Source organism: Suncus etruscus, chromosome 11 (assembly GCF_024139225.1).
Source record: "Suncus etruscus isolate mSunEtr1 chromosome 11, mSunEtr1.pri.cur, whole genome shotgun sequence".
Lineage (NCBI taxonomy): Eukaryota > Metazoa > Chordata > Mammalia > Eulipotyphla > Soricidae > Suncus > Suncus etruscus.
Window position 1 is genome coordinate 3,883,033 of NC_064858.1, and position 17,372 is coordinate 3,900,404.

Here is a 17,372-nt window from a genome sequence, read left to right on the forward strand (position 1 = left end):
AAAGAAAGAAAGAAAGAAAGAAAGAAAGAAAGAAAGAAAGAAAGAAAGAAAGAAAAGAAAGAGAGAAAGAAAGAAAGAAAGAAAGAAAGAAAGAAAGAAAGAAAGAAAGAAAGAAAGAAAGAAAGAAAGAAAGAAAGAAAGAAAGAAAGAAAGAAAGAAAAAGAAAGAAAGAAAGAAAGAAAGAAAGAAAGAAAGAAAGAAAGAAAGAAAGAAAGAAAGAAAGAAAGAAAGAAAGAAAGAAAGAAAGAAAGAAAGAAAGAAAGAAAGAAAGAAAGAGAAGAAAGAAGGAAGGAAAGAAAGAAGGAAAGAGAAAGAAATAGAGAGGGGGAGGAGGAAAACTGGGGACATTGGTGATGGGAATGAGCATTGATAAAAGGGATGGATTTTGGGCATTGTATGACTGAAAATCAATTAAAAAGGAACTGCTGATGGGCAAAAAGATAATTAAGGGGCCACTTGCCTGGTGATTTCTGACCCAGCCAAGCTTCTATTCCCTCCAGCATTCTAGGGCTTATTCCCAAACACAGAAGTAGGACTATCCTCCAAGTACCACTAGCTGTAGCCCCAGAACCCTTTCTGAACCCCAAAGCAAGGTCATTTCCCTTACTAACATATTTTTTATCCAGCTGCAGGCAGTCTGGTAGCTTAATTGTTGAGGGCCCCACTGGCAAAATGTTCAACTTCCACAGAGTGCTGTCTCTCCAATCTCCAAGACGTGTCTGTGATTCACTGATCATTTTCCCATTAGTTCTTTTTTGGCAGAGGGAAATGTAATCAAAAATCAATTGCCTTCAAAGTTAGCAGAGACCCTTGGATGGTCTTGTGTTTCCTCTGTGTTGTCCAAATGTTCCCCATCCGACCATAACTCCCGGCCTATTTAGGTATCATTAAGTTTTCCAATTAGTTAAACAGATCGGAAGCCCAGGCCCTCCACCTCCACAAAGTGGAAACTGGGATTCTGCGATTTTTCACCCCTCCCACTTGTTGTGATTCTCAACACATTCATCCAGCCGCTATTTATGAAGTTGAGCCAATAGTGTTGGTTTTTAGGAAGCCACTCCAGCCTGTTCCCCACACCCACAGGAAAGAAAGATGATGAATGCTATTGCAAAGCAAGTTTAGGGGAGACAAAAGAGTTCTCTGAGTAGGAAGTGCTTCTCCAACAGTAAGTCCAATGCAGACATGATTAAATGTTTACACCAGGCTACCATGCACACCAGCTCATTCTGTCCTCTGTGGGCTGAAAATTCAGAATAGAGAGCACCCCCAAACTGGGTTTGTCTTAGGAGATCCCTTACAGAAACTCAGCTTCAATGGCAGCACAGATGCTGACCTCATACTACCTACCATCAAGTCTTCCAGAAACTGCTGATTTTTTTTCTGCAGGGGTCAAATCCATGAAAGTAGGGTGCAATAAGGGTGCAAGAGACAGATGCAAGAATAAATTTTAAAAAATGCCTTTCAGAGGGCAGGGAAACCCTAGGCAGGGGTAAGAGCACAGGGGTTGATAGTGAGCTGGAGTGCCTGTCTTGTTCTCTGATGCCACTCTCCCATTTATTTAGACTGGCTAAGGACTTTGCGTCATTTTCAGACTGAGGTGCCTCAGACCAGAGGCCATTTTTGTTGGGAGAGTCTTTACTTAACCTTCCTATGGGTGCTGGAATGAATGGGCTAAATTTCAGCTGCAAAAAGTGCTCCCGAGGACTCACAGTTCAGCCAGAACAAAGGCACTGGTTGAGGACAATCAGCTCTCATCACCTCTACTCCTGACCCAACAACAGCTCTTTCAGTTGCTCAGACATATTTTGCAGTGATTCTGTGGTGTTTCTTTAAGTCTCAAGGTGATTTTAGTCCTGCCTTGGGACATGATCGACACAGCAAAAATAGGACTGTGAGTCTTAAATCCTCAATAATTTCTAATTCCCATCAGCCTTACACTGAAATCAGCATTTGGCTTGTTTCAAGTCAGCATCATTATTATTAGCATTGGCATAGTTGATGCCTAATATATAAGTTGGCATTGCACAATGTGTTGGGCAGTTTTTTATTGCTATCTTATCCTTTCTTTACTTGTATTACATTGTTTAAGTACTCTCATGAAAATGGTCATTATGATTGTGTACATCATGGATCTCTTGATGGTCAGAAAAGGAATTTGTCCTGTAATCTTTTCTTCCTTTCTTGAATGTCCTTTAGCAGATAACTATTGATGCTGTGCCCACTTTCCCATGAAATAACAGGGCTTTCTATGCCAACTTAACTGTCATAACTTGGCCTCACTCATTCTGTTGCTAAAATTATGTGTGCCTGTGCTCTAAATTATAGTTCATACCTCTTGGTCCTTCATCACAATTTATGCACTTTTAAAATTTTAACTGACTAAGCATTATGACTTCAACACATGGCTGATCTGGCCATGATTTGTCAAGAATTAAACCATGTTAGGGACTGGAGAGGTAAGAATGCATGCAGTCAACCAACTTCCATATCTGGCATCCTATATGGTCCTCTGAGTGCCACTAGGAAGGATCCCTGAGCATAGAGCCAGGAGTAAGCCCTGAGCTCCATCAAGCATGGCTGCAAGAGGAAGGAAGGAAGGGAGGAAGGAAGGGAGGAAGGAAGGAAGGAAGGAAGGAAGGAAGGAAGGAAGGAAGGAAGGAAGGAAGGAAGGAAGGGAGGGAGGGAGGGAAGAAAAAAGAAAGAAAAGGGGCCGGGCGGTGGCGCAAGAGGTAAGGTGCCTGCCTTGCCTGCGCTAGCCTTGGACGGACCACAGTTCGATCCCCCGGCGTCCCATATGGTCCCCCAAGCCAGGAGCAACTTCTGAGCGCATAGCCAGGAGTAACCCCTGAGCATTACTGGGTGTGGCCCAAAAACCCAAAAAAAAAAAAAAAAGAAAGAAAAAAGAAAGAAAAGAAAGATATAAAGAGAAAGAAAGAAAGAGGAAAAGGAAAGAAAGAAGAAAAGAAAGAAGAAAGAAAGAAAGAAAGAAAGAAAGAAAGAAAGAAAGAAAGAAAGAAAGAAAGAAAGAAGAGAGAGAAAGAAAGAAAGAAAGAAAGAAAGAAAGAAAGAAAGAAAGAAAGAAAGAAAGAAAGAAAGAAAGAAAGAAAGAAAGAGAGAAAGGAAGGAAGAAGAAAGAAAGAAAGAAAGAAAGAAGAAAGAAAGAAAGAAAGAAAGAAAGAAAGAAAGAAAGAAAGAAAGAAAGAAAGAAAGAAGAAAGAAAGAAAGAAAGAAAGAAAGAAAGAAAGAAAGAAAGAAAGAAAGAAAGAAAGAAAGAAAGGTAGGTAGGTTAGATTGGTGTTCTGTGAAGCGCTAACATTAAGTAAAAGAAGGGAGAAATATGAAAGAACCATTTCATGGAAGAAAATACAAATTCGTTTTTGTTTATGTTTTGGGGTCATATCCGGCTGTATTGGGGCTTACTCCTGCTCTTCACTCAGAGATCACTCCTGGCAGGGCTCCAGGGACCTTTGTTGCTCAGGGATTGAACACAGAGGGCCTTGTGCAAGGCATGAACCTTACTTAGCCCAAATACACAAACTTTGACAAAGACTATGGAGTACATGGAAAAATACACTGACCGCTCCATCTTTCATCTCCTTTGCTTTGTTCTAGGAGTACCAAATAGATGTCTTCTTTGCTCAGACCTGGACAGACAGCCGCCTCCGATTCAACAGCACCATGAAAATCCTCACTTTAAACAGCAACATGGTGGGACTCATATGGATTCCTGACACCATCTTCCGCAACTCCAAAACTGCCGAGGCCCACTGGATCACCACGCCCAACCAACTACTCCGCATCTGGAATGATGGGAAAATCCTTTATACATTAAGGTGAGACCCTACCAGATCTTTGGGCTGATTCTGAATTAAGTTTAGATCATCCAAGAGAGGGAACCAGTTTTATTGCTAAGTCTCCAACAGGACATCCATCCTGTTTAACATGCTGAAAAATTTTATCCAAATGCCAGCCCCGTCCAAGTAAAGGCAGCAATGGAAATACATTCCTTCTTGCAAAAGAATCCACATTTGCTTAAAGTGAACACTGCTCATTTTCTTGACTATTAACCCACTCTAAGCTCCGATCAGCTAGTATTTTGTAAATGTTGTGATCTTGATGTACTAATTAGCAAAAACTAATAAAATATCATATTACTAAATTGAAGACCACTTGGGGAAAGAGAAAGGACAAAGAAGGGTGGAGATGGCTCAGTGGGCTAAAACAGAGGATTTGTATGGGGGAGCACTGGGTTTCGTTCACCTGGTTCGAAAGCTCCACCTTCAGTGTTGCCCCAAACCCAAACCAAGTAAGCAAAAAAAAAAAACCTCCAATAAAGTCTCCCCAATAGTGCCTTAAGAAAAGGAAAGTACTCTTTGGTCTTGTTTGTTTGTTTAATATGGAGATTCTTTGGTTTGTTTTGATGCTATGCCAAGAGTTTCTCTGGCCTTATTCCTCCTAGCTCTGTGCTTAGAGATCTCTCCTGGTGGAGTTGTTGAAAGCATATTTGGTGACAGGACTTGAATTTGGATCAACTGTGTTCAAGGCAAGATCCTTCCTTATTTATTGTACTAACTCTCCGGCCTCAAATTTTAACAATTCTTTTATGAAAATCTAGAAAATATGAGGCCAGAATGATAGCACAACAGATAGTATGTTTGCCTTGCATGCAGTCAACTTGGGTTCCATACCAAAAATCTCATATAGTCTTCTCAGCCTGCCAGAAATGATTCCTATTTTTTTAATATATTTATTTAAGCACCATGATTACAAACATGATTGTAGTTGGATTTTAGTCATCAAAAGAACACCTTCCTTACCAGGGGAAGCACTCTTGGGATTGAATTCAGGGTCTTCATGGTTATCATGACAAAACATCCAGCTAAGAATATCTGCTTTTTAAGAGCTCCCTGATTTTTCAATGTCATCAGAAATGTGGAGGACATCTTGCTTGCTCATCTCAAGTGCTCTGGTGAGAAAACACACCAATTTCTAGAGGAAGGACTAGATCAAGACGAACCAGTTGAAAGACCAGGATGTAGAAGCCAACCATTACCTATATGTTTGCCTCTTTTTTGTTCGTTTTTTAATAATATCTTTATTTAAGCACCATGATTACAAATATGTTTGTGATTGGGTTTCAGTTATAAAAAAAGAATACCTCCTTCACCAGTGCAACATTCCCACCACAAATGCCCCCCCCATTTTTACTTCTTTGATTTGGTTCATATTTCTCAATCTGGTTGGGAAATTATCCTGCCCATCAGTCTCAGCAAAACAAAGTTACACAACACAAAACACAGCCCAATGGCATCCTGGCTTGGAGTGACATGCCAGGTCCCAGGAGAGATTGTGTGTTATAGTTCCCTTCACCCATTCCTGTCCCTGGCTTGGCCTCAGAACTTTGTGGTGTGGTCCCCATTGGCAGATGTCTAGAGTGACTCTTGGCTCTCTCTGCAGGCTCACCATTAATGCCGAGTGCCAGCTCCAACTACACAACTTCCCCATGGATGAGCACTCCTGCCCACTGGTGTTCTCCAGCTGTAAGTACAAACTGGGCATCTGGATTGTGGAATGGCATGCCTGGCCCATGCTGGCTTCTGATCTATGAGCATAGAATTGATCACAGCCTCATTGTTCAGCCATTGGTGTGTTTTCACTGTAAACATTTCTACCCCTGCGTTATATGATAGGTCAATGTGTTGGTGCAATGAGCAAATTAATCATGTACTATCATGTTGAAGAATTTAAACATGAATCATGATGACAAAAACTTGCGTTAAATGAACTGTGTGTATCTTGTTTGGACATACACAAGATTCCTCTGTGATGGGGTGTTAGGGTATCTCCAAGCAAAGTGATTGGTCTTCTAAATATGAAGTTACATATCATAATTTAAATATATTTAACTTTTTTGCACTATTGCCATCTGTCATTGTTCGTGGTTGTGTATTTTCTTTCTTTTTCTTTCTTTTTTTTGTTTTTGGTCTTTGGGCCACAGCCAGTGATGCTCGGGAGTTACTCCTGGCTATGAGCTCAGAAATTGCTCCTGGCTTGGGGGACCATATAGGACGCCGGGGATTGAACCCAGGTCCGTCCTGGGCAGCTGCGTGCAAGGCAAATGCCCTACCACTGTACCACCGCTCTGGCCCCAGTTGTGTATTTATTTTTGTTTTGTTTTGTTTTGTTTTGGGGGGCTACATATGGTGACACTCAGGGGGGTTACTCCTGGCTATGTGCTCAGAAATTCCTCCTGGCTTGAGGAACCATATGGGATGCCAGGGAATCGAACCCAGGTTCATTCTAGGTCAGCTGCGTCCAAGGCAAATACCTTACCATTGTGCCACTGCTCTGGCCACGGGTCATGTATTTTTTTAATGGTGATGAAAGACGTATGACCTAGCCAACCAGTGATCAAAATATCTTCATGAAACTAGAGATGAGTACAAGGACATGTGTGTCACCAGGATACAGAAACCACATCTTCTTGTTTTATAGATTAAAACAATTTAAGCCAATATGATAATGTATCTTGTACTTCTGATGATTTGTTTGAAAGAAAATGTGAGCATTTGAGCCTGACTCCTAAGAAGCGATTGGATTTAGTGTCCTTCTTTCAAATGGTACCTGGGCATACAAACAAGTGTAATGACAGCGGGGTATAGGATTTGTGGTTTGGCTCACTGAACTAAGTGGACTTAGCTCCTTAGAGAACAAAAATGAAGTTATGGCTGGGCACATTTTGTCTAATTTAATTCTTGAAAAAGGTAGCAGAGAAAGCAAATGATGCACTGATCTCTTATATGGGCTAAAAGTGCTCTTAAGTAAAAATCAGTTTTAATGAATTGCTCACTGAACAGTATGGTTTGAGAACAAACACGAAGTAATTGGTGCACACAGCGTTGTTTAATTTAATTCTAGGCAAAAGGTAACAGAGAAAACAAATAATGCACTGATCTCTTATATGGGATAAGAGCATTCTTCTTTTAATTCTTTTCATTCAAACCATTGTTAATGACAGAGTTCTTCATAGTTGGGCTTTAGACATACTGTGTTTCAGCACTAATCCCATCACCAGTGTCAACCTCCTTCCACCCATGTGCCCAGTGTCCATTACATGCTACCACCACTCAACCAACCTGCATACAGAACAGGCCTATTTTGAAGGTTGGTTATTGAATTCTGGGTCTCATGGTTTCATGTTGTTGGTTCTCGCTTGGATATTTAGTTCTTTCCTTTCTTTTTTTTTTTGGGGGGGGGGTCACACCCGGCCCCACTCAGAGATTACTCCTGGGTCTGCACTCAGAAGTCGCTCCTGGCAGGCACAGTGGACCGTATGGGATGTTGATATTTGACCCACCTTCTGTTTGAGTCAGCTGCATGCAAGGCAAACACCCTACCACTGTGCTATTTCTCTGGCCCTGTTCAGTCCTTTCTTAACTCCACTCATGCACCTGAGTCCCCTTGGCCCCTAGCCCATGTTATTCCACATCTGTCTTTCTCTTCCTCCAATTGATTTCTTTCTTCTCACTATACTCTGGGGACCAAGAGTGTTCTCAACCCCCCCCCCCCCGTTTAAAGTATTAAAAACATCCTTAAATAAAAAGTAATTTTCTCAATTGAGTCCAAATTTAACCCCTTACCAACCATCCAATACTTCCTATGTATGACTAATGTCTATGAAAATATTATAGATTGACTATAGATTCAGTTACGCTATTGTTTAACTATTTTAAAAAGCTCAGATTCATGTGCAGTGTCTTGCCTTATGTGAATCCCATTGAAACATATGGGGGTGGGAGCTATAGCACAGCGAGGAGGGGACTTGCCTTGCACACAACTGACCTGGGTTCAATTCCTGGCATCCCATAGTGTCCCGTGAGCACTGCCAGAAGTAATTCATGAGAAGAGAAACAACCCTGAAGCACTTCTGGGTATATCCCCAAAATAAAGATTGATATATATGGGATATGGTGATGGTGAATATCCCATAATATGCCTTAACTCATTTATTGAATTTATTTTAGCATATCTTATTCACAATCATTCATTTTTGTTTCATCTCTTTTTTGAGCTCCCACGCAATTCACACACTCTTACTTCTTAACCAAATTTCCAATGCCATGTATGGTGTATGAGCTCCCCAATAGCATTTTGCAGGTAGTTGCAGAAGATCTACTTTTATTTTTAACTCTCTCTCCTAAATATTGGTTTGCTGTTCTGGTCAGTAATGCACTCCTTTGAGCTTGCACTTTCTGGAATTTCTTTTTTCTGTGGGGTCTCTTTGAAGCTTGAATGTAAAGCAAGTACTTCTAAGGATGGTTTACTTGGCCTCTGTCTGACATCTCCATCACTTTCAAACAAAGTTCAGTCTATGTTCCTGGGCCTCACAGATGATGTGAGTTCTAAGAACATGCCTTTGTGACTTCCAGTTGCAGTCTTCATTTCTTAGAGAATGCTGATGCCTGACTAGTTTTCCTATAGCTCAAACTGGTTAAACTTCACAGCAGGTAAATTTCTCCTGAGTTCACCTGGGGCTCTAACTCCTTTCTATGCAATCAACTCAAGTGTCCATTGACATACCAATGAACAATTGACACAATATATTTGTTATCTGTCCCTACAAGGAAATAGACTTGGTCTATTTTCACAATAGATTTAGTAGCATAGATGGAAAGTTGAAGTCAACTTTTAAATTATTAGATTAATGGAACCAATCACACACATATGCATATATGCACACACACAAAATTGTCTGCTACTTATTTGATGTACATAGACTAACCAAAATCATAGGAACACAGAATTTTTATCCCTTTCCTTCTGCAGAAGAAAGAATGCCAAGGCATCATTCAATGGATTTAGAGCTTTATTTTTGCAAGATGAGAAAATTCTGGAGATGGGTTATGGTTCAACAGTGTGATGTAATCAGTACATCTGCATTACACACTTATAGTGACACATTTTATGTCATGTGTACTTTGCTGCAAGGCAAAAAATTTTTAAAAAGTAGAGCAACTGAAATAAAGCTTTCATGAGAAAGACAAAGTAGTAGATCTGAGCATGACTAAGACCCCCCAAGTACTTAAGCATATATAGCTGTTTCTTATACTATTCAACAAACACAAAAATCAAGTCTCAAGGAAAATGAAACCAAGTTTCCAAGATGGGACATCATGAAGTTTACTAACATGTATGTAAGGATGATTTCCAGAGAAGAGTTAAGAGGAAGGACAGACATATGAAACTCCCATGGCAAATTCTACAAACTACATAAGTATATCTCTACGCAGATTCATAAATCTCAAGTGGTATAAAGTCAGCAAGATAGAAACGATAATTTAGTGTAGACATTATCTTAATGTAGATATTATAATCTTAGGCAAAAATAGCAATAGGATGAAACTCATCTTTTGTAAGTGATTCTTGTAACATTAATATTTGATTTCTCTTAAGAAATCATGAAGGACAGAAAGAAGTTGAAGGGCCGAAGAGATAGCACAGTGGTAGGGCGTTTGCTTGCATGCAGCAAATCCAGTATAGAGAGTGGTTCGAATCCTAGCATCCCATATGGTCCCCCGAGCCTGCCAGGAGTGATTTCTTTATATATATATATATATATATATATATATATATATTATTGTGATCATAATGGCTTACATATCTTTCACAGTAGTATTTTAGGTACATATTAACATTGAATCAGGGAAATACCCATCACCAAAGTTGCCTTCCCCTCATCCCATTTCCTTTTCTGCAACCCATATACCCCACCATCACCCCCCAGGCTGCTAGAGTAGGTGGACCCCTCTTTGTCTAGCTTACTATTAGTGGTCATATATCTGTTTGGTCCTGGTACCCTCCCTTGTTTCCCCCTCTATTTAAGAGGCAGAGCTAGATAAATCAAGTTATGTGGTTTTGTTTGAAGGAAAGAAAAGCAATAGAATGGGTTACAAAATAAGAAAAAATGAATAAATAAATAAAAGAAGTCAAATACTTTGAAAATGGGTGGAGACCTTCTAGAGGCTTTCGACCTCAGTTTGAGAGAGGACATGGAAAAGGTAATTGAAACACCACAACAATACAGAAAGAAATATCAAATTAAATATCCAGTGAGCACTATAGCAATAAAGACAAGCACCACACAATAGTCTCGGTTCTGAAATTAAATCAAGCCAGAGTACAAAAAGAAAGAGAAAGATAAGATAAAATAAAATTGGAGATATCAACTTCAATATCTACACCAAAATAAAGACGTCAAAAAAATCGATGGAGACTTTCTTTGTGGTTCTAGGAGTTCTGCTTCTTCAGTGTCGTTTTAATCCATCTTCTGTAGTTGGTGGTCTTGGTCATTATGTTGCTCCTAGGATGGAGCCTGGGATAAAGTCTTTCGTTATGTTTCCTGTAGACCCGTTCAGTTGCGGTTGTCTCAGTCAGACCTCTGGAGTTGGGGATCTTGTTTGTTGAACAGATCGTAGACCAAAATCTAGGCTAGAGCTTTTCGTTGCCATTGTTGTTGGTGGTGGTGGTCCCGGGATGCGTACTGTCCAGTCCTGGTTGTAACAACCAGTCATCTGTATATAGCAATTTTGGCTTTTGCTCAGGTCAAAGGGTGACATGTTTTCTGATTTTGTCTTATTGTTGGCTGATGAGGAAGGACAACTTGCTCTTAGATCAAGTTGTTCCCATTTCCTCGTTGTCAGGTTATAAATTTAGAACTGGCGCATGTTGGCATCAGAGCAGCATTATGAATGCACCAGGAGTGATTTCTGAGTGTAGAGTCAGGTGTAACCCCCCAACACCAGGTGTGACCAAACACACGCGCACACACACACACACACACACATACACACACACACACACATACACACACAAAGGTGGAGACATATCAAAAAGCTGAAAGAAAGCTGTCATCAAATAACTCTATATTCAAAAAATTCTGTCCTTCAAATCTGAAAGAGAATGACATTTCCAGATCACCTACAACATACTTCATTGCTAACGAAAAGCCACATTCTCTAAGAAGTACTAGAATAAGTACTTCATGCTGAAATAAAGGGCCCTGAGAACATAGGCTTGGAGTTCCAAATAAGAAAGTTGTTTTTAAGAATATTTTGTTGGTATTTACTTGATGATTATTCATACTCAATTACTGCTAATATTTTGTTTTGTTTGGAAGCTATACCCAGCTAGTCTCAGGGGTTACTACTGGCACTGAGAAATTACTCCTGGTTGATTTGGGGAAGCATATGGGATGCTAGGGATCAAACCAGCATGCAGGGCAAGTGCCCTTTCCTCTGTACTATTGTTGAGGCCCTATTAATATGTATTATTGTTAAAATGATATATATTCATAATATAAATTATTAATCATATTAATTATTATACTAATAACTTAGATAAGCCACTAAGAAAATAACTAAAAGTATATGTCAAAGGGATGGCAAATTATTTAAATTTATGCTCTAGAAAACATCTATTTTGCTAAACAAAGGCATTTAAAGAGATCCACAAAGATGAGCTAGGCAGAAAATCAATACTAAATGTCAGTCATAAATATAATCTTATCAGCTGTTACATTGAGTTTAAATTGATTAAACTCTCCAATCAAATATCAGTGCTTGAGAGAATGGGTAAAAGGCCATGATTCAACTGTATGCTCCCAACTAGAGACACAAATTACATTCTTGTCACAAGTCATTTGACTTAGAAGGATGGAATGAGATCTATCATACAAGTAGTAAGTAACCAAAAGATATTTGAAATGATTCTATTAATCTAAAACAAGATAGACTTAACATTATTACTGGAGACAAAGTTATTTTACAAAATGTGTCATCAAGAAATGATAGCCATGACAAACACACACCTCTTTAATAAGAATAACTCTATAATAAATAATGGTCAAGCAACTGATTTGAAGGGAAAATTAGACAGCTAAACAATCATAATTAAATTCCCCCCTTTGACTTTAGAAAACAAAATGGCCAGTATGGAAATGGAAGTCTTGAAGTGTATAGACAGCCTACATCTGTTGTGCAAGACGTTCTGTCAATTTTGATTTCTTCCACCTGTACCTACTCTTTGTTGCATGGGCTTATTATACACTTATTGCAGTGTTGGCTCACATATTTGGGGGTTGCTCTAGGGGTCACCAAGACAGTATCAGGACTCAGACTCAATGATATGGGCCATACAGGGATCATACTCAGGATCTCATACCTACAGGTGCTATGCTACTAAGTTATATGTCTGATACATCGCATAATGGAAACCATCTCAGAACAAGACAATCCAGCTTAAAGGACTGAAATCTGAATTCAGATTAGATGGCAATGATTATCTGTCTTGTTAAACATGTCTCTAAAACTAAAATTATGCAAAATATCGACTTTACTAGGTATCAAATGATATAACACTTAAAAGTAGACAAAGTACAAAATTTCTGCACGCTGAAAACTACCAAAAGCCTGTCTTGAATACAGGCCAGGGTGGGGGAGGAGGGGAGCATTGGTGGTGGGAAGGTTGCACTGGTGAAGAGAGGTATTCTGTTTTTGACTGAAACCCTATCTACAATCATGCTTGTAGTCATGGCGCTTAAAGATTTTATATATTAAAACAATACAGTTGAAAGAAAACCTCCAGAAATGAGGTTATTCGTCATTCTTTATTCATGAAAGAGGAGACGTAATTTTGAGAGGATGATAATACACTTTGAGGTGACCTAAAATTCAAATGCAATTCCTATTCAAACCTCCACGGAATTTTTCCTGCATGAATTGACAAGCAGGTCCTAAAACTTTTTGCAACTTCAAGAAATCTAGAATATCTCCAGCAGTGTTCAAAGAGAAGCAAGTTTAAGAGGTTTGTTCTGAATTAAAAATTCATTGCTAGGGAAAAAAGAAGAGAGAGAGAGACAGACAGACAGACAGACAGACAGACAGACAGACAGACAGAGAAGAGAGATGTTGGCTGGAAATATGCATCGGTGAAGGGATAGAAGTAGGACACTATATGACTGAAACTCAATCACGAACAACTTTATACTGTAATAACCAAACCAACTTTGTTACAAATAACCTTATGACCGCAGTGCTTCAATAAAGTAACTTAAAACATTTTAATGCATTTCTAGAGCCAAAGAGATAGAACAGTGGTTAGAGCATTTGCCTGGCACATTGGCCACCCCTAATTCAATCCCCAGTACCCATATGGTCCCCAGAGACCTGCAGGAACAATACTTTATTACAGAGCCAGTGGTAATTCCTGAGCACTGTTGGGTGTGACACAAAAACAAAAAATTGCTAAACTTTAATCATCTAGTAAGTAGCGGCTTTAAAGAAGGATATGGGGATCCATGAGATAAAATTGAAAGTATGAAAGCAAACCACGGGTCAGAGCGATAGCACAGTGGTTAGGGCGTTTACCTTGCATATGGCCAACCTGGGTTTAATATCCCATAAAGTCCCCTGATCACCACCGGGTGTAGCCCAAAAACAAACAAATGGAAACAAACAAAAAAACTCAATATATTCATAGTTAATCGACTGTTAAGAAGGGTGTCCAAATAAATCAATGAAAAAGAATAATTTTTTAAAATAATATCTTTATTTAAGCACCATGATTACAAACATGACTGTACTTGGTTTAAAAAGAACACTCCCCTTCACCAGTGCAACATTCCAAACACCAATGTTCCAGATCTAATTGGGTAACTACAGGCCAAGAATGAAGTTCTGTCTATGGGTCGCACTCAACATAAATAACCAAAGAATTGAGTTGGGCCTTGGGCTTTTACACTCATTAATAATCCTAGAGAGGTTGAAAAAACCAAATACCAGGATTAATCTTAAAAAAAAATATTTAGCACGATTTGTTTGTGTTTCTGTGATTCGTTCAAAGTTTTATTCGTTCAAGTTTTGACACCAAAGCACAAGAAAAAAACAAAAATTGAACATGCCCATAAAAAACTTTTGTATTTCAAAAGATATTGACATAGATAATTTGGTGGAGGTTTTTTTGTTTTTTTTTTTTAACCCTAAATGATGTCAGTGAGAGGTAAAGAGAGAGAGAGATGAAAGAGAGAGAAGAAAAGAGAGCACTTTCTGCCTTCCTACTAGGCTCACCTTTGTTTCTCAGGGATGAAAATGAGTAAATGCAGACATTCAGACTAATAGAGTTGGCTGCAACCACAGAACAGCATGGACACACACTATGGACCATTGTGCAGTTATAAGAAAAGATGAGATCCGGCCATTCATTGCCACTGGAGGATGATCATTAAGTGAAATAATTCAGATGGAGAAAGAACAAATACCAGTCCTCACTCATCTATAGCAGAGAGAGAAAAGCAAAGCAAGAGGACAGACAGTACTGAATGATGGAAAAATAATAATCAAGCAAAAACCAAAGACAAATTCTAGGATTTGGACTTCAAAACCAGGTTACCAAGAAGGAATGTGGAGAGTAGGGGAGGTGGAAGAGGCCAACTAGAAGTAGCCACAGGACATAGTGAAGGGTAGAAAGCAGTTTGCTTCATGTTGGCTTTGGGGGGCCACACCCCACTCTGTGCTCAAAGGTCACTCTAGTGGTGCGCAGGGACATTGCATTGCTGGGGAGGGGCACTCCAGGACTCCTCCCTGACAAGCCTGATTTCATTCCATGAACCCATCTTCTTCCCTGTAGTTGACTTTGGTGGTTGTGATGGAACAATATCTTCATAGCTCAAAACCATAAACATTAACTCTGGAAATCCTGTTACTTAAGCTAAAATAATTAGAAAAATTAATAAGATTAAAGAAAGACTAAAAAGTTATCTAATCTCTCTTATGCATGTTTTAGGTGAGGAGAGAGAAACAGGTGCCTTTTCACTATGGGACAATCTGAGGAAGAGTTTCTTGCAGGGATCATACATATTAAATCTGCTACCAATGTGTGTCCCTGATTTTCCCTAAATCTGTTCATTGCATGCTGTTTTCTCCTGCAGACATTTTTGCATTTCCAAGTGCATTTTTATCCTGGCACTGGGTTCCTAAAATGTATTTCTAAGTCATTTCTGACCTAACAAACACTCTGCCTTTCTTTTCTTTAGAGGTAGCCACTAACCCTACCTAGCAACCTACCACACCTTTCCTTTCCTCTCTGGCTTCTTCTCTCACTCCCCATCTTTAAAGTATTCACTTCACTATTTTGTTGGTGACAGATTTTTACTCCAGATGGCTCTGTCTATAACACCAACCATTTAACGTTTTACACCAGAGAGAGAACTTCTTGATGGAGTGTAGACTCAAAGGTGTCTTATGTGTAGATTTTATTGAGGAATTGTTAGGGGTATGGTCCTACCACAAAGAGATTATGCCACAGTTTTTAGTGACATGTGATGCTATTCCAGTTTCTGAAAGCTATAAAATAGTCAATAAAATGTGCGACCTTAAAGACTGTCATAAATCCTACCAAGTTATCATCCTCTATTGACCTCTGTGGGTCCCAGATGAGAAGGTTCATTGGTTTTTCTGGGACACAACTATGAGTCTAATGAACATCTAATGAGTCTAATGAGTTTGTGAGGGGTTGATATCATTTGTAGTCCACTTGATTCTACTGTAAGAAGTTTCTCAAGGGCCCGGAGAGATAGCACAGCGGCGTTTGCCTTGCAAGCAGCCGATCCAGGACCAAAGGTGGTTGGTTCGAATCCCGGTGTCCCATATGGTCCCCAGTGCCTGCCAGGAGCTATTTCTGAGCAGACAGCTAGGAGTAACCCCTGAGCACCACCGGGTGTGGCCCAAAAACCAAAAAAGAAGAAGAAGAAGAAGAAGAAGAAGAAGAAGAAGAAGAAGAAGAAGAAGAAGAAGAAGAAGAAGAAGAAGAAGAAAAGAAGGAGGAGGAGGAGGAAGAAGAAGAAGAAGAAGAAGAAGAAGAAGAAGAAGAAGAAGAAGAAGAAGAAGAAGAAGAAGAAGAAGAAGAAGAAGAAGAAGAAGAAGAAGAAGAAGAAGAAGAAGAAGAAGAAGAAGTTTCTCAAAGGTAGGACTCATGTAACTGTCATCAGGTCAATATTTGGATATCAGTCAGTTCTAATTACTTGCTTGCTACCAAAATGGCTTTCAGACCTCCATTCTCATTTCTATGAGTTTCTAACACCTCGTGTTCTGTTTTGCTATCCCACTCCATATCTCTTTTGAGATCTCTGGACCCTTTGTCCTGACTAGCAAAGGTCAGAATGACTCTCCTCCTGTCCTCTTTTTCCCTTTCTACTTTGTTTCAACTGACTGTTCATTGTTCTTTATCTAGAGCTCACATTCATTTGGGGCAACTGAGATTTAAAAGCTGAGATTTAGCCTTACTTCGACCTCATTCTCTTTTATAAGGATGCAACAACTACAAATGATCAAAGCGATGTTCTTGACTCTAGATGAGCAATGAGTGACTGCTCATTGCTGCATCTTCTTTGCTGCTTAAGTATAAGTTGGTTGAGTAGAAAACAAACATGTCATGGCATACACAGAAGGAGTGTCTCATCCCAGGATCCCGGAATGACAGGACAAGCCTATGTGGTTTGTCCTCTGCTCTCCTGGCATAAGCTACGTCCTGCTCTGTGTAGCGACTAAGGTTTGTAAGATTGGATATAGATGGCCAGTGTGGCTGTGTATAAAGATGTTACTCAAAAATCTTCAAATACTGTATTTTTATTTATTTTTAAAAATTACTTCGTCTAAATATCAGAGTTTACAAAGTTGTTCATAATTCAATTTTTCCCACAATTAAAAGTTGTTTATGATTGACTTTCAGTCATATAGTGTCCCACACTCTTCACCAGTGTACATTTCCCACCACCAATGTCCCCCAGTTTCCCTTCTGCCCTCCCCCCTTTCCTCTCCTCTGCCTATCTCTGGGCAGACATTTTTGTACACTCTCTCTCTCTCTCTCTCTCTCTCTCTCTCTCTCTCTCTCTCTCTCTCTCTCTCTCTCTCTGTCTAACTACACTAACCCACTTGGACTGCTCCTCATCTCTATTGTCTCTGGATATTATTATCATACTATCTCTTTTTCATACCCCGCAAATGAGTGTGATCATTCTATGTCTATCCCTCTCCCTCTGATTCATTTCACCAGCATAATATTCTCCGTAACTATCCACAGATAAGAAAGTTTCATCACTTCATCAAATCCTGCCTTGATGGAGCCAGGAATGTCCTGCCAGATATTTTTATACTTTGAGATAAGCAGGAGAGCTGAATTGTTACCTGAGTGCTTCAGGTTTCTTTAAAGTCGAAAATAGGGGCTGGAGAGGGCAATTTTCTGGCTGACTCAGAAAGTTAAAATATCATCCTCTGAGCACCACCACGATTCCTGAGTACGGAGTCATGAGTAAGCCCTGA

The 17,372-nt window shown here is 39.6% G+C and overlaps 1 protein-coding gene across 1 annotated transcript in view; it reads left to right on the forward strand.

The window, feature by feature from the left end:
- Nucleotides 1-17,372, forward strand: part of GABRG3 (gamma-aminobutyric acid type A receptor subunit gamma3) — a 444,985-nt gene that overhangs the window by 243,267 nt on the left and 184,346 nt on the right. Inside the window, exons 4-5 of the mRNA XM_049782695.1 lie at nucleotides 3,613-3,833; nucleotides 5,458-5,540. Coding sequence (XP_049638652.1) covers nucleotides 3,613-3,833; nucleotides 5,458-5,540 — 304 coding nt within the window. The remainder of the gene's footprint in view (nucleotides 1-3,612; nucleotides 3,834-5,457; nucleotides 5,541-17,372) is intronic.